Source organism: Podarcis pityusensis, assembly GCF_964106645.2.
Source record: "Podarcis pityusensis genome assembly, chromosome: 16".
Lineage (NCBI taxonomy): Eukaryota > Metazoa > Chordata > Lepidosauria > Squamata > Lacertidae > Podarcis > Podarcis pityusensis.
In genome coordinates, this window is record NC_138041.1 from 21,652,853 (window position 1) to 21,670,747 (window position 17,895).

The following is a 17,895-nucleotide window of genomic DNA, read 5'->3' on the forward strand; positions in this document are numbered from 1 at the left end:
TGCTGCTGCTTCTTCTTCTTCTTCTTCTTCTTCTTCTTCTTCTTCTTCTTCTTCTTCTTCTTCTTCGTTGCTGTTTAGTCATTTAGTCGTGTCCGACTCTTCGTGACCCCCTGGACCAGAGCACGCCAGGCACTCCTGTCTTCCACTGCCTCCTGCAGTTTGGTCAAACTCATGCTGGTAGCTTCGAGAACACTATCCAACCACCTCGTCTTCTGTCGTCCCCTTCTCCTTGTGCCCTCCATCTTTCCCAGCATCCTGGTCTTTTCCAGGGAATCTTCTCTTCTCATGAGGTGGCCAAAGTATTGGAGTCTCAGCTTCAGGATCTGTCCTTCCAGTGAGCACTCAGGGCTGATTTCCTTCAGAATGGAGATGTTTGATCTTCTTGAAGTCCATGGGACTCTCAAGAGTCTCCTCCAGCACCATAATTCAAAAGCATCAATTCTTCGGCGATCAGCCTTCTTTATGGTCCAGCTCTCACTTCCATACATCAGTACTGGGAAAAACATAGCTTTAACTATACGGACCTTTGTTGGCAAGGTGATGTCTCTGCTTTTTAAGATGCTCTCTAGGTTTGTCATTGCTTTTCTCCCAAGAAGCAGGCGTCTTATTATCATCATCATCATCATCATCATCATCAATATTATTAATTATTATTATTATTGAAAGCAAAGGAACAAACGCCCCCCACCCCCCAACAACCAACGGAACGGAGCTCCGCCGCTTCCCTTTTCGGCCTCTAGGAGGCGGGCCAGCTTCACACTCTTCCGCCCGGCCACCTGTAGCCGCAGCCGAGGCAGCCGAGGAGCGCCTGGCATTTAACAAGGCGAGCGAAGGCAGCCAGCTCGACAGGCGGGCGCTCTCGCCTTCTGAACTCCGCGGAGAAGGAGATCGCCACCTGGCCGGACCGGTTCCCCAGCCTGCGTGCCTCTCTCTCCCGTCTTGCCTGGCTGGCTGGCTTCTGGAGGAGGAGGAGGAGGAGGCTTAGGCTTTCCTGCTGACAGGAAAAAGCTCCTTCGCCTTGCAATCCGGGAGGGATCAAAGGAAGGCGCGGCGCGGCTGCTGCGGCTGGACGGCCGTCGAGGATCGGCGCTCCATGCAGCCCGCGGACCGTCGGTGAGCGCTGCTGCAGCGGCCGCCGCCAGCGCGCCTCCGCCAGCCTCGGCATGGCCAAGAACACGTCGCTGCACTTCCGCGTGGTGGAGGGAAGGGACCTGCCGGCCAAGGACGTGTGAGTGCCGGCCCGCGCCGTCGAGACCCCCTCCTTTCCCCGCCAAACCCCTCCGGGCGGCCCCCGCCTGCCGTCCGAAGGCGAGCTCCGTCTCCACTGCGCGGACCCGACTAGACGGCGCCTCTTTTTGTTTCCCCCAGTTTTTTTTTTGCCGTCTTCTGGCTCTTCTCCCTCCCCACCCAACCTCGACGGTCCTAGAGGGCGGCAGGGCTAGCAAGCGCCTCTTTAAGACCTGCACTACAGGGGGTTGGACTAGAGGACCCTCAGGGATCCCTTTTATGATTCCATGACCGGCTGCCGGAGGGCACTAGTTGTCTTGGAGGGCCACGGCTGTCTTGCCCCCCGACGGCAGCACTGCCGGGGCAAACTCCAGTTGTTGTTTTTTCGGGCGGGGTGGAGGTGTAGGCAAGCTCACTTCAGTGGGCAGCCTTTTCCTGGCCATCGCCCCTCCCCCCCCCGTCGTCCCTCCCGTCTGTGGTCCCCGATCCCCACGACTCCAGAAGGCTGAGTAGGTGGTGGCAGTGGGGGGTGGGGAGTTCCTTCTGCTCTTGCTCACTGCGTGGGCGCGGGGAGGCAGGTGGCCACCGCTCGGGAGCGTAAGACGAGCCCCGCTGCTGGGTCACAGCGAAGGTCTCTCTTCTGTATCTCCTCGAGGGGAGGGAGCGGAGGGACTCCGGGGGATCCAGCAGGCGAGATGCGAGCCACGGACCCTCTCCAGCCTCCTGTCCCTCAGAAAACCGAGGAACGTCATAGCCTCGTAAAGTTGGAAGGGACCTTGAGGGTCCTCAGTTGAAAAGCAAGAGTATAACGCAGGTGCCCCTGACGGGGATCGAACCTGCAGCTTTGGCATCATCAGCACCACGCGGCTGAGCTATCCTGTCGGTGGCTTTCGTCCATCCTGCTGATATTGACAGAGCGTCTGCTGCTCTGCGTGCAGAAGGATCCAAGTTTAATTCGAGGCATCTCCAAGGCTGGGAGGGAGTCCCTGCCTGAAACTGTGGAGAGTCGCTGCCAGTCAGTGTTGGTGGCTAGATGGACCAAGGGTCTCATTCAGTAAAAGGCAGCTTTCTGCGTTGCTATGTTTTAAGGGAAGTGCCTTAGCTCAGGGGTGGAACATCTGCTTGGCTTGCAGAAGGTCCCAATGGCATCTCCATGAAGTGTCCCCTGCCTGAAACAGCTGCCAGTCAGTGTAGTCCTGACTTAGATGGACCGATGGGTTCAATTCTGTATATAAGGTATATATTAAGGAGGTTCTGAGTTTGGGTGTGATTTTAATTTATTTTTTAAAAAAATAATGTTTAAAATAGTTGTTTTAAACTATGTTTTAATGCCGATAATCTTTTTCATATTCTTTATTGAGAAATAAAAAGTACAAACTTACAAGGGCACAGAGTAAGACACAAAAAAGAAGAAACAAGAAATAGTACCCAAACAAAACAGAAAAAAGATATTGTGTACATTACCAAAAAAGGGAGTTGTAGTTAATCAGACCTTAATCTAATATGGTATTTATAAAAATGAATTCCAAATATTGTTAAATTTGTCTGTGGCAAGTCTACGTTTGTACACAACTTGTTTATGTGTAGAGAGTTTGTACTTATCTTCAATCCATTGAAGATGGATTTTTATTTTTCCAGTTCATCAATATCAGTCTTTCTGCCATTGTAAGAGTCCATTCAAATTGTCCCTTTGTTAGATTCCACATCTTGGGTATATAATTCAAAAGGATATTTTCCTCTGCAAATCTGCAATTGTTCCGTACAGTCATATTGTTCGGTCATGCTGATAATCTTACTGTTTTTTTCCTTCCCCTAAACTGCTTCTTTACTCTCAAACGGTATATAAATCTTGCAAAATAAGTTAATACATTTCCAAAAGTGCAGAAATAACAACAACAACAATAATAACAATAACGCATAATTGGAGGGATTTAGTTCATTATTAAAGTAGATGGTTTCCCCACCCCACCCCCAAAACAAACCATATTCAAACGCAACGTTCCTCCATGTCAACTCTACCATTAGAAGTTAGATGGGTGACTATAGGAAGCTAAATTTTTTTGCTTACGATGTTTATAAGCTTTAACAAAAGTTACTGGGGCAAGAATAGTAAAAGCAACACTAGTTAAGGACTGCAATATGGCAAGAAGAAGATGTTGTCATTCAGTGGTATCTGCCTTGCATGCTGAATGTTCCGAGTTCAATTCCTGGCACCGCTGGGTAGCACTGAGAGAAAACCCTGTTCAGAAATCGGGAGAGACGCTTCCAGTCAGTGCAGACAGCACTGAACTAGATGGACCAGAGATTTGGATCAGTATAAGAAAGCCTCCTGTGACAGGGGAGGTGGCTTACCTGAGTGGTTAAAGAATCTGCTTTGCATGCACAAGGTCCCGGGTTCAATCCCCAATCTCCCAGGTAGGGCTGGGAGAAAATTCCTGCCAGGAACTCTGGAGCGCTGCTGCCAGTCAGTGTAGGTAATGCTGAGCTAGATGGACTAGAGGTCTTCCTCGGCATAAGGCAGCTTTCTGTGTTTCTATGTCTCTAGGGAAGAGCCACAGCCTACCCTGGCGTATCCAGGCTGGGGCAGACTCCTTATCTGAAACCCTGGAAAACTACTGCCAGTCAGTGCTGACAACTCTGCGCTAGATGGACCAAAGGTCAGATACATACAAGGCAACTGATAGAACTTATGAATTTGTCTAATCACCTTTGGAAGCCATCCCAGATTGGCAGCTGTCATTATGGCCACCTGATATAAAGTCCAATTAGATCATGGGTCCATCTAGCTCAATATTGTCCACACTGACTGGCAGCAGCTCTTCAGGATTTCACACAGGGAGCCTCTTCCAGTTCGAGCTGGACATGCCGGGGATTGAACCTGGGACATTCTTGCATGCAAAACAGCTTGCCCTCCCTCTGAGCCACATCCTTTCTTCAATTCTGTACTTTTAAGGGAGTGAAGAGGAGCAGCTTTGGCAGCTGCCCAGCAATCCTGCATTGCAGGGGGTTGGACTAGATGACCCTCAGGGAACCCTTCCAACACTCTACAAGTCTATGCTTCTATGCCAGCTTCAGCACAGATTCAAACACTGCTTGGCAGGTTCCCTGTTGCCACCAAAGGGTCGTTACTGAAGGGTCAATCCTGTGTCTGTTTACCATGCCCTGTTGAACACATGGAGACCAATGCTTGAGTAAATATTATTGTTGTTGTTGTTGTTATTATTATTAATTGAGTTTATATACTGCCCTATACCCAGAGGTCTCAGGGCGGTTCACAAGAAAGATCACAACATAAAGGTGTCTAATGAAGGCACCAGGCAAACTTCCTTGGGGAGAGCATTCCACAGACGGGGAGCCACTGCAGAGAAGGCCCCGTTCTTGTGTTGCCGCCCTTCAGACCTCTCGAGGAGGAGGCACACAAAGATGATCTCAGGGTCCAGGTAGGTTCATATGGAAAGAGGCGGTCCTTGAGATATTGCGGTCCTGAGCTGTTTAAGGCTTTATAGGTCAAAACCAGCACTTTGAATTGGGCCCGGAAACTAATTGGTAGCCAGTGCAGTCGGACCAGGATCAGTGCAGTATGCTCAAACCGTCCTGCTCCGGTGAGCAGCCTGGCCACTGAATTCTACACTAGCTGAAGTTTCCGAAGCATCTTCAGAGGCAGCCCTACGTATAACGCATTGCAGTAATCTAACCTTGAAATTACCAGAGCATAGACAACAGTAGTTAGTCCATCCCTTTCCAGAGGCATGTTATGTGTCTGCTAAGAAGTAAGCCCCATGGACATCACTGGGACCTACTCCCAAGTAAGTGTGTACAGGGTTGCAGGCTTAGCTTTTTTTGCCTCCGTGATATAGGACCATAGGAAGCTGTTTTATACTGAATTGGACTGTCGGTCCATCTAGTTCAGCGTTGTCTGCACTGACTGGCAGCTGCTTTCCAGGGTTTTAGGCAGGGCTCTCTACCTGGAGATGCCAAGGACAGAACCTGGTGCCTTCTGCTTGCAAAGCAAAGAGGCTTCTCAGCAGCTATTAATCAAGATAACAGAACCTCCACGTTCAGGGAAAGTGTACCTCTGAGTTTTTATCTCTTTATCAAATGCATCTTGACCCCATCTTTCAGGGCACGAATCTGGGTTTTGATGTAACTCTAAGGCACACCATGGCTTAGCTTTGGGTACAATAGCAAGCAGGAGGAGTGTTTGCTCATTTGTGTGAAACTATGGTTTGCCTTTGCTTTATGTACAAACCATTAGCAGTTTGTTAAGGACACTGGGAATTGTTGCCCCGGCGGAAGTGGGGCAGTAAATGGATTGGGACCAGCACACTTGGGGGAGCACCTTACCCCATATACATCTACTCGACGGTTTGCATCTGCAGAACTGGTACAGTTCCAGATGCCACACAATACTCATTGATTGATCTCTGAGTGTGGCAGCAGCTATACTTTGGAACTCCCTGCCTCTTGACAGCAAGCAGGTGTCTTTGCTGCACCCTTTTTCAGAGCCCTCTTAAAACCTTTTCGTTTAGGCAAAGACTACCCAGACATATAGGGACGCGGGTGGCGCTGTGGCTTAAATCACAGAGCCTAGGACCTGCCGATCAGAAGGCCAGCGGTTCAAATCCCCGTGACGGGGTGAGCTCCCGTTGTTCGATCCCTGCTCCTGCCAACCTAGCAGTTTGAAAGCATGTCAAAGTGCAAGGAGATAAATAGGTCCTGCTCCGGTAGGAAGGTAAATGGCGTTTCTGTGTGCTGCTCTGGTTCGCCAGAAGCAGCTTAGTCATGCTGGCCACATGACCCGGAAGCTGTACGCCGGCTCCCTCGGCCAATAAAGCGAGATGAGCCCCATAACCCCAGAGTCGGTCACGACTAAACCTAATGGTCAGGGGTCCCTTTACCTTTTTATCCAGACATACAGATATTGACATGTCAATGCCTGTTCATTTTAATTCTCTTTAAATGTTTTTAACTGGGTTTTTTTAATTGGTAATTTTAATATTTCTCATAAAACCCTTAGAGGTTTTGCCATAGTCAAGTGGTATATAAAAATCTTTTTTCAAAATAAATAAGATTTGCAGATACAATAAACAAAACATCAAACTAAAATACACCACATGACTGCTTTTAATGATGTGTTTAAAAATAAAATAATACAAATAAACTACAGTTCGCAGGATTTTGGAGGGAAAGCCACGTGCTTTAAATGTGTGTTCCGAATGTGACTACAGTGGTACCTCAGGTTAAGTACTTAATTCATTCCGGAGGTCCGTTCTTAACCTGAAACTGTTCTTAACCTGAAGCACCACTTTAGCTAATGGGGCCTCCTGCTGCTGCTGCGCCACCAGAGCACGATTTCTGTTTTCATCCTGAAGCAAAGTTCTTAACCTGAAGCACTATTTCTGGGTTAGCGGAGTCTGTAACCTGAAGCGTATGTAACCTGAAGCATATGTAACCCGAGGTACCACTGTATATCAGTCTCAGAATGTGAGTTGTTTTTAAAGTAGTTCTGTTTTTAAGGACAGGATCTGAACCCAGATCTTGGGGGCGGGGGTGGCACGAAACAGGGCTTGTGTGCAGACACACACACACACACACACACACACACAATCACACTTGCGTTCTCCCAAGCCAGCTAGCTAAGTAGAAAACTGCTGTGAGTGGGGCTCCTGGCATTTTGCTGTTTCCATGGATGTAGTGACATCTCCTTGAGCTGCTTGCTTCAGAGGCTAGCTAACAAGATTTCAGGGGAGGAGGGAACAAAGGGTTCCTCTTCAAAGCAGGGATCGGCAACATGCGGCCCTCCGGTGAATTTCAAAAGTCCCCTGCCTGTGCAACTGGCTGGCTCAGGGCTCTGGTAACCTGCAGGAAGCCTCTGTAGAGCAGTTGCTGAGAGCTGCCAGCAGGGATGGTGGCTGTTGCTTGTGGGCTTCCCCTGGGCGGGGTGGGGTCTGGTTGGCCACTGAGAGAACAGGATATTGAATTAGATGGAGCCCCTGCTTTGGCCTGATTCAGCAGGGCTCTTACTGGGCGGTAGGCGAAGTGGCGAAAGAAGGGTGTGTCGGAGACAAAGGGGGAGAGAGAGGGAAAAGGGGTGTCAGAAAGAGTAGGGGGAGAGGCAGGGGTGCCAACTGGAATAAAATATTGGGGGGTGGGTGTCCCAGGTAAGCACAGCCTTGCATAACTAATCACACGATACAACGTGTACACACCATTTGAATGGCAATGCCTATCCACTCTGGGGTGGGGGCAGCCCCTTCAAATATTTTAACGGGGGTGGGCAAAGGGACCCACGGCCGGATTTAGGTTTGATGAGGCCCTAAGCTACTGAAGGTAATGGAGCCCTTTATATGTCCAGTCCATGCAGAATGTCGGCACCCTATGTATAGAAATGAGCAAACCAGTGATATTTTAGGGAGCAGGTTAGCAGGTGGGGCCCATTACTTACATCATAGGAGCAACACAACACAAAACACTGTTGCTGTATGTAGGTTTTATTTTATTTGTTTTTTATCTTATATTTTGGAAATGTACATCCAGTTTTCCCCCCCTTTAAATTTTTTTGGGGCCCCAAAGAGAGTGGGGCCCTAAGCTATAGTTTGTTTAGCTTATATGTAAATCCGGCACCGAAGGGACCTTGGCCCCTAAGAGTTGGCTCCTTTTGGGACAGGGAGAGAGAGAAAGAGAAGAACAGAATGAAAGGGGTGTCACAGAAAGGGAGAGAGGGAGAAGGTGGATGTCAGAGAGACAGAATGTGTCACAGAGAGAGAGAGAGAGAGAGAGAGAGAGAGAGAGAGAGAAAGCGCATGAAAGCGAGAAAGCGAGAGAGAGAGAGAGAGAGAGAGAGAAAGAAAGAAAGAAAGAAAGAAAGAAAGAAAGAAAGAAAGAAAGAAAGAAAGAAAGAAGTATCAGTTCTGTCCACTTTTGGGGGCCAGACCATATTTTTTTTTTGGGAGGGGGGTTGAATGAATGAATTCCTATGCCCCACAAATAACCCAGGGATGCATTTTAAATAAAAGCACACATTCTACTCATGGAAAAACACGCTGATTCCCGGACCGTCCACAGGCCGGTTTCAGAAGGCGATTGGACCGCATTTGGCCCACGGGCCTTAGTTTGCCTACCCATGCCCTAACAGAATACCACTGAGGGAATGCAACTCTCAACAAGAGAGGGGGCAAATTGGGTTTCCCAATCCTGCTTTAAAGGACCAACCATTTAAATGGCACCAGCTCCCTAGAACAGCCAGACACTTGAGATGTTCTATTGTAGTGGCTAAGAGACAGCACTGCCAAGGCAGGGAGTCCCTGGTTCAAATCTTGCAACTACTACAAGCCTGCTGGGATCCTGGGGCAAGATGCCCCTCTCAGCCTCAGCCCCTCCTTTCAATATGGGGAAATAATAACACCAGCTAACATTACAGGGTTGTTGCGAGGACTGCAACCAGAAAATGCAAAGATGTATTCATAGTAGTACAGTGGTACCTCAGGTTACATATGCTTCAGGTTACATACACTTCAGGTTACAGACTCCGCTAACCCAGAAATAGTACCTCGGGTTAAGAACTTTGCTTCAGGAAGAGAACAGAAATCGTGCTCCAGCGGCGCGGCGGCAGCAGGAGACCCCATTAGCTAAAGTGGTGCTTCAGGTTAAGAACAGTTTCACGTTAAGAACAGACCTCCGGAACGAATTAAGTACTTAACCCGAGGTACCACTGTATTGGGTTGTATATCCAACATTCATCTTATTCAGAGAAGGCGCATTGAGGATAATGAACTCAGCTCACTTCAGTCCATTGTTTCCAGTGGGTCTACTCTGAGTAGGCCTTAGTTGGATATTAATTTCTAAGCTACAATCCTCTTTTTGAGCAGCGATCTTGCCTAACCCCTTGGAGTTCAGGAGGCTGAATTAAGTTACTATTATTAGTTATCAAGTTACAATCCAGGCTGATATTAATCTATAAATAATAGAGGGGGCAGAGAGGTTGGCCATAATGATATGTTGCGCTGCGATGGCAGCCGGTGAGAACTCAGCCATGCATGTGGCAGTGAGGCTGGGAAGAGAGGGGCATTTTGCATTTCCCCGATTTGTAGCTCTCTTGCTTCTGGGTGACTTGCGCTGAATTTAAAAACAAACAAAGAAAAACTGCAGGAATGGAAACCTCCAGAGATGAGAAAACACCAGAGGTGATGGCAGAATTAAGCATTTAAGGCTTCAGCTTCAGGTCCAGCATAAGAATATCAGAAGAGGCTGCTGGATCAGGCCAATGGCCCATCTAGTCCAGGATCCTGTTCTTACAGTTGCCAACCAATTGCCTGTGGAAAGCCCATAAACAGGATTCGAATACAAGAGCCTTCTCCCCTCCTGCAGTTTCCAGCAACTGGTATTTAGAAGCATAGTAACTGTATCCAACTGTGGATGAGTAGTAGCCATTGATAGGCCTCTCCTCCAGGCATTTGTCTAATCCTTTTTTAATGCTGTACTGGCAAATAGAAGGGGAAGAAATGGAGGCAGTGAGAGATTTTACTTTCTTGGGCTCCATGATCACTGCAGATGGTGACAGCAGCCACAAAATTAAAAGACGTCTGCTTCTTGGGAGAAATGACAAACCTAGACAGCATCTTAAAAAGCAGAGACATCACCTTGCCAACAAAGGTCCGTATAGTTAAAGCTTTGGTCTTCCCAGTAGTGATGTATGGAAGTGAGAGCTGGACCATAAAGAAGGCTGATCGCCGAAGAATTGATGCTTTTGAATTATGGTGCTGGAGGAGACTCTTGAGAGTCCCACGAACTGCAAGAAGATCAAACATCTCCATTCTGAAGGAAATCAGCCCTGAGTGCTCACTGGAAGGACAGATCCTGAAGCTGAGGCTCCAATACTTTGGCCACCTCATGAGAAGAGAAGACTCCCTGGAAACGACCCTGATGGTGGGAAAGATGGAGGGCACAAGGAGAAGGGGACGACAGAGGATGAGATGGTTGGATAGTGTTCCCAAAGCTACCAGCATGAGTTTGACTAAACTGCGGGAGGCAGTGGAAGACAGGAGTGCCTGGCGTGCTCTGGTCCTTGGAGTCATGAAGAGTCGGGCACGACTAAACAGCAACAACAACAAAGTTGGTGGGCATCATTGCCATTTGTGGGAGCCAGTTCCATAGTTTAACTATGCAGAAAGACTTTCTTGTATCTGTCCCGAATCTTCCAACATTCAGCTTCGTTGGACGTCCACCAGTTCTAGTGTTATGAGAGAGGGAGAAATGCTTTTCTCTATCTATTCCCTACCCACCCACGCAAAGCTTAATTTTATAAGCCTCTGCCATGTCACTTCTTGCTTGCCTTATCTCTAGATTAAAAAGTCCCCCAAATGCTGCACCTTTCCTCATTTGGGAGTCTTTCCATCCCTCGATTGCTTTGGTTGCCCTTTCCCAAACCTTTTCCAACTCTGCAATATCCATTTTGAGGCGAGGCGACCAGAACTGTAATACAGTGTTACCTCAGGTTAAAAACTTAATTCGTTCTGGAGGTCCGTTCTTAACCTGACACTGTTCTTAACCCGAGGTACCACTTTAGCTAATGAGGCCTCCTGCCGCCACCGCACGATTTCTGTTCTCATCCTGAGGTAAAGTTCTTAACCTGAGGTACTATTTCCGGGTTGGCGGAATCTGTAACCTGAGGTACCACTGTACTGTAATGGCCTGAATATAAGCCTCACTTTCCACCCAATTCTGTGTGGCTTATATTTGCAACCTTATAGTATGCAGCCAGGAGCGCAGCGCAAACAGCGCCAGGAGAGCGGCAAAGCTTCGCCTGCCCCATGCGTAGTCCCCTGTCCTCTTCCCTAAGGCCAGGAAGGGAGAGAGTGAGGAAGGGAAAAAGCTGCCGGCAACGCAACATGGTCCCCCCCCCCCCCCCCGTATGCAGCCAGCCAGGAGCAGCGAGGAAGGGAGCGGCTTATATTCGGGTATTTTTTCTTTCTTTTTGCCTCTCCAATATTACTTATTATTATATTATTATTAATATTACTTAAACTCTGCCCATCTGGCTGGGTCTCCCCAGCCACTCTGGGCGGCTCCCAACAGAATATTAAAAACACAATAAAACATCAAACATTTAAAACTTCCCAATACAGGGCTGCCTTCAGATGTCTTCTAAAAGTCAGATAGTTGTTTATTTCTTTGACATCTGATGGGAGGACATTCCACACGGAGGGTGCCACTACCAAGAAGGCCCTCTGCCTGGTTCCCTGTAACCTCACTTCTCGCAGGGAGGGAATCGCCAGAAGGCCCTTGGAGCTGGACTTCAGTGTCCGGGCTGAATGTTGGGGGTGGAGACGCTCCTTCAGGTATACTGGGCTGAGGCCGTTTAGGGCTTTAAAGGTCAGCACCAACACTTTGAATTGTGCTTGGATACGTATTCAGAGCCATTGCAGGTCTTTCAGGACCGGTGTTATATGGTCTCAGCGGCCGCTCCCAGTCACCAGTCTAGCTGCCGCATTCTGGATTAGTTGCAGTTTCCGGGTCATCTTCAAAGGTAGCCCCACGGAGAGCGCGTTGCAGTAGTTCAAGTGGGAGATAACTAGAGCTGTAAACACAGTACTTCAAATGTGGTTGCACCGTAGATCTGTATAATGGCATTATGATACTGGCAGTTTTATTTTCAACATCCCAGATCCAAAATGAGTGGTCCTCCTGGCTGCTCCATCCTGTGGAGCGACCTTCCCCCGCCTTGTGTCAAGTAGCAACCAGCAGTTGCGTCAGACGCCTCGTAAAGACTTATCTCTTTGGCCTGGGCTTTTCATGACCCGTAAGATTAGACTCTGATTTATACGCGCAAATCCTCTGAATTCATTCTTTTTATTTGCTTTTATGCTCTTTTATTGACTTTACAGCTGTATTTGCGTGTTAACGGATATTGGTTCTTTGCATTGTACATAGTGCATGCTGATTAGAGAGGTTTTCAAACTGTGAAGTGGTTTAGAAAGGCTTTTTAAATAAATAAATGGCCACTAGCCATGGTGGCAGGGACGTGGGTGGCGCTGTGGTCTAAACCACAGAGCCTAGGACTTGCCGATCAGAAGGTCAGCGGTTCAAATCCCTGTGACGGGGCGGGCTCCTGTTGCTTGGTCCCAGCTCCTGCCAACCTAGCAGTTTGAAAGCACGTCAAAGTGCAAGTAGATAAATAGGTACCACTCCGGCGGGAAGGTAAACGGCGTTTCCGTGCGCTGCTCTGGTTCGCCAGAAGCAGCTTAATCATGCTGGCCACACGACCCGGAAGCTGTACACCGGCTCCCTCGGCCAATGAAGCGAGATGAGCGCTGCAACCCCAGAGTTGTCTGCGACTGGACCTAATGGTCAGGGGTCCCTTTACCTTTAGCCATGGTGGCTGTGTTCTGCCTGTATGGCCTGCTGGAAGCTGTGATGCTTCTGAATACCAGTTGCAGGAAAGGACTGGGATCTTGTGCTCAGCTGCTGCTTGAGCATCTGGTTGGCCACTGTGAGAACAGGATGCTGGACTAGATGAGCCATTGGCCTGATCCAGCAGAGCTCTGCTTATGCTCTTGAATCAATCTGTCCCTTGGATCTCTCTCCCCACCAGGCTATATGCTGTCCCCAGCTTAGGGGCGTAGTGTGGAGGGGCAGGGGGACTATGGCCAACGGGTACACAATTTTGAGGTGCCACAAACCAGGAACCCTCACACAGCTGCTGGCTTCCACAGAGACTGGTACTGCTTTTTAAACATTTTATTTATGCTTTTCAGTTTCATACATTTCAATCATTTTTCAATCATTTTAACATTTCAAAACTTGACTTCCTTCCCCCTCTTTCTGCAGTTCCTGAAATTTATTTTGTAATATTTTCTGTGTATCCATATTAACTTAATTTGCTCCTTTGTTCATCTCCTGTAAATATATACTCATATAAAACGGCAGGCGATTATAATAATCCTGCCAATGTTCTCACCTGTTTACAGTTTGTCTGTAAATATTCAACAAACCGTTTCCATTCTTTTATAAAAAGTTTGTTACCTTGATTTCTTATTTTTCCAGTAAGTTTCACCATTTCTGCATATTCCACAAGTTTTTGTATCCATTCTTCTTTTGCTGGGACTTCTTCTCATAGGGACTGGTGCTGCTGGATTGTTTTCTCATCCGAAGGTTGCCCAGAATGGAATGTGACTCTTAGGCTAAAAAAGACCTCCTCCCTTAAATTCCTGTTCTCCTCTGTAGGTAAATCCCATCAGAATTTTCAGTGGGCACCAGTACTACTGCCACCCACGGCTTTTGTGGCATTTTTGAAACCAGTGATGCCCCCAACCAATTATTATTATTATTATTATTATTATTATTATTATTATTATTAGCATTGGTGTGGGGAGTGTTTAATTCTCATCCATGTTTCTGCTTTGCTCTCTCCCAAAGGTCCGGCACCAGCGACCCTTATTGCATCATCAAGGTTGACAACGAGGTCGTGGCAAGGTAAGTAGAGGCAGAGAGGACTGGAACGCCCACATCTCTCCAGTTTTAAAGATTTCCCAGATTTAGAGATTTCCCCAAAACGCCCCTAAACACTGCCAGCTTTCCTTGTAGGAGAGTTGTTCCCTCCATCCCCTTGATAATTTTGGTTGCCCTTTTCTGAATCATTGAACTCAGTATCTCAAGCCTCAGGATCAGAAATATTTGTGGATCGGGCTTATTCACGGCAGCAAAATAGTACCTCCATGTTTGAAGGCAGTACTGTATAGCTCTTACATGCCACACACTAGGCACAAATAGCGGGCTTCCCAAATCCGGCTGGTCATTGTTGGTTTTGGTAGAGGACTGGACTATAGGAAATTTTGGTCCAGATGTTCTTATAACTCTTCTTGTTCTAAGATTTATCTGACTATTACAAATGTGCTCGAGTCCAGACTGTCCTTTGGCAGCCTGATGTCCTCCAGATGTTTGGACTAAAACTCCACCCGCCCCAGCCAGCTGTGATGGGAGTTGTAGTCCAGAAAGGCCGTGCTTGGTGGGCTGATGGGAGTTGTAGTCCGAAAGCAAGGTTGGTGCCAGCTCTGGAAGGCTTGCCAGCTATGACCTCTTTTGGACGGAGGTAACTTGGCCACTATGCTCTGTGCTCTGGGAACTTCCAGACTGGATTATCGCAGCCAGATTACTAGCTGGGGTTCTGTTTAGATTTCATATAACCCCTGTTTTAGAACAGATGCACTGGTTGGCATTTTGTTCCAGGCCCAGTTTAAGGACTCAGCTACATTGGTCAAAAAACAGCATGTTGTATGCATTATAAACATGCAACACCAGATGGCACTGGCGAGCAAAACAAAAATCTAAGCAATTTTCTCTAGCGTTTTTTTTCTTTTGTTAGAACGATTTAATTTCTGACTTATTTATAGCGGGGGGTCCCCCCCCCCCGTGTGTAGATCCACCCCAAGCAGCTCATACTGGTGTTCAGAGCCCTAAATGACTCAGGCCCCAAATATCTGAAAGACTGCATCTATGCTGACAGACCCTTCCAGGTGCTGAGATGAGCAGAGGGGGTCCTCTTGGTAGTTCCTTCACCTTCAGAGGCTCAGGGTGATGGCGGCCCAGAAGAGGGCCTTCTCTGTGGTGGCCCCTAAGCTGTGGAACTCCCTCCCCACAGAGGTGCGCCTGGCACCTTGATTATACAGCTTCCAGAGGATGCTGAAAACACACCTCCGCTTTTGACACTTGAGGTGTATATTTTTGTGATTGCAAGTTATTTTAAACTGTTTTTGATGTTGTGTTTCAATTTCACAACTGGCTCTGGGGCCTTGGGGTGAAGGGCAGGCAAGCAGCAGCAGCAGCAACAACAACAACAACAACAGGGTCTGGACTCTGCTTCCCTTGGGAAAAGCATTGCTCTGTGAAAGCTTCTCATTGTCAGGCTTCCAAATCCAGGCTTTGTCGATGACGTGTCCCACTTAAAGCCTGAGCCGAAAATTAAACTCCCTTCCATGGGGATTAACGAAAACAAGGGGTTGTCCTAGGCAATTAAGGCGGATCTGTGGTGGTTGGTGCCTGGTTGGCAGCCGTGGGGCAGCCTCCCTGGTTGCCAAAGGAGAGATTCAGATGTGCCGTTAAAAGGTGAGCACTAATATCCACAAGGAATGTTAATCCGCCACGAGGTTTTCCGCAGCTTAATGTTTGAGAGCAGGAGGCCAGACATCTCAGTTGGGATTTTTGCTTATGTTATTTTAAGGCCCCATGGGCCTGCACATAGCCAGGGGAGCAGGTAGCACTTCCAGGGAGACTACCGGTAGATAACGTTGTCTGCAAGGAGACTAGATAACGTTGCATTAAAGCAAGGTGCTATTTTTTCTAGAATAAGAGATGCTGGCAATCGCCATGAATGCCTCCCTTGTTCTCTTTTAATGTCAATGGCACCTACCTGAGAGGTGTTGGAACTGAGTTCTGATGAGTTCTGGCTGGGAAAAAAAGCCCTGGTTATCCCACCTAAGATGAGCCTGCTGTATCAGGCTGATGGCCCATCTAGATTTTGTTAGCTCTGTTTGCGGGGAGTTTAGATAACATTGGCCATTTAGCAAGTCTTCCTCCTGGTTTGTGGGCAGGAAGGTTAGCAGACCCTCCAAGTGTCCCTATTTTCCAGGGACATCCCAGATTTAAAGAAGCCACCCCAGTTTCTGGCTTGATCCAGGAATGTCCCACTTTTCCTTAGGACGTCCCTATTTTCATTGGAGAAATGTTGGAGGGTATGGAGTTATCTGACTCACCGAGCCATCTGAAGGCAGCCCTGCATAGGGAAGGTTTTTTAAAAAAACATTTAATGTTTTATTATGTTTTTATATATATTGTAAGCTGCCCAGAGTGGCTGGGGCAAACCGGTAAAATGTGTGGGGTATAAATAGCAAAATTATCATTATGGATTGAGACATCTTTATTTTCACCGGAGAAATGTTGGAGGATATGGTTTAGATGAAGTTGCACCAAAGTAAGGATGCATTTGTTTAAAGCAGCATGGTATATGTTTCCCCAAAGAATTCCGGGAGCTACAATCCCCAGAGTTGATTTAACAATCAGTCCCTCTTCCCAGGGAACTCTGGGAGTTAGAGCACTGGTCCATCAAGCTTAAAAAGGTAAAGGTAAAGGTAAAGGACCCCTGACAGTTAAGTTCAGTCGTGAACGACTATGGGGTTGCGGCGCTCATCCCACTTTACTGGCCAAGGGAGCCGGCATTTGTCTGCAGACAGTTTTTCTGAGTCATGTGGCCAGCATGACTAAGCTGCTTCTGGCAAAACCAGAGCAGTGCACAGAAACCCCCTTTACCTTCCCGCCAGAGCTGTACCTATTGATCTACTTGCACTTTGACGTGCTTTCGAACTGCTAGGTTGGCAGGAGCAGGGACCGAGCAATGGGAGCTCACCCCGTCGCAGGGATTCGAACCACCAACCTTCCGATTGGCAAGCCCTAGGCTCAGTGGTTTAGACCACAACGCTCTATACTCACTAGCACCTGCTCTCCAGGGTTACAGACAGGGGGTCTCTCCTAGCCCTTCCTGGAGATGTCAGTGGCCGAACCTGGAACCTTTTGCAGGCCAAGCAAGTGTCCTAACCACTGAGCTACAGCCTGTCCCAAAGGCACTACGTACTTTGGGATTTAAAAGGGGTTTTTTTACAGGTCCTGATAGCTTCTATTAGCACCATTTACAGTATTCCTTCATCCTCCACTTTCTCTTCTGTGGAATATGTGGTAGGGTCACCATACTGGCAGCTTGTAAGCATGATTGACAGCTTGTCAGCCATTTGACATTGCCCGGTGCCCAGAGGTGTTAAGGAACCCTGTGCTTGTCTTCCTGGGCTGGAGAATTGGCAAGAGCCTCAGAGAGCCTCAGGCTGTCTGATCCGTCCAGTCTTGACACACCCTTCTCATCTTATCCCTCCTCAAATATTTGATCAAGAGCAAACTGACAACATTATAAGTGGCTTGAAGACAGAGCAACATGGCTCTGTAAAGATTTGCTCCTTAGGATGGTGAACGATTAACCAGGCTGGGAAGAGGCGGTTGAATCAGTCCCTGGCTGTGCTGAGGGGGGGGGGGAGAGATGAAAGGACATATGAACAGAAGAATAAGACAAAGCCAAGGTGGTGTAGTGGTTAGAGAATTGCACTAGGACAACCTGGGAGACCAGGGTTCAAATCCCCACTCAGCCATGAAGTTCACTGGGTGTGACCTTGAGTCAATCACTACCTCTCAGCCTAACCTACCTCACAAGGTTGTTGTGGGGGTTAAATGAGCTCCTTAGAGAAAAAGCGGGATATGAATGCAATCAGTCACTCAATCAATCAATCAATCAATCAATCAATAGCCTACTGGATCAGGCCAATGCCCCAGCTAGTCCAGCATGCAGTTCTCATAGCCACTGATGGCCTTCTGCTCTGCAAATTTGTCCAGACCTCTTTCAAAGTCATCCAAGTTGGTGGTCATCACTGCTTCCTGTGGGAGGGAGTTCCATAGGTTAACGATGTGTTGCATAGACGGCATTAAGTACCAACGGTCCTTCTGGGCAGACTCCTGACTTGACCGCCCTCTCCAACAAAGTGTTCCCTAGTTAGCTCTAAAAATGGTGAATAAGAACGAGAGGAAACACGAGAGATTAGAAACTGATGATCTGGCAATGCTTCCTGTATAAAATTA

The 17,895-nt window shown here is 47.9% G+C and overlaps 1 protein-coding gene across 3 annotated transcripts in view; it reads left to right on the forward strand.

Annotated features, from left to right (window-relative positions):
* The first annotated feature begins 779 nt into the window (after positions 1-779).
* Positions 780-17,895, forward strand: part of RASAL1 (RAS protein activator like 1) — a 67,558-nt gene continuing 50,442 nt past the window's right edge. For 2 of the 3 annotated variants that reach the window (XM_080986247.1, XM_080986249.1), the window contains exons 1-2: positions 780-1,228; positions 13,642-13,698. In XM_080986247.1, coding sequence (XP_080842373.1) covers positions 1,164-1,228; positions 13,642-13,698 — 122 coding nt within the window. In that variant the 5' untranslated portion in view covers positions 780-1,163. Of the gene's footprint in view, positions 1,229-11,875; positions 12,026-13,641; positions 13,699-17,895 lie in introns of those variants that run through there. The other variant, XM_080986248.1, reaches the window with a different exon arrangement.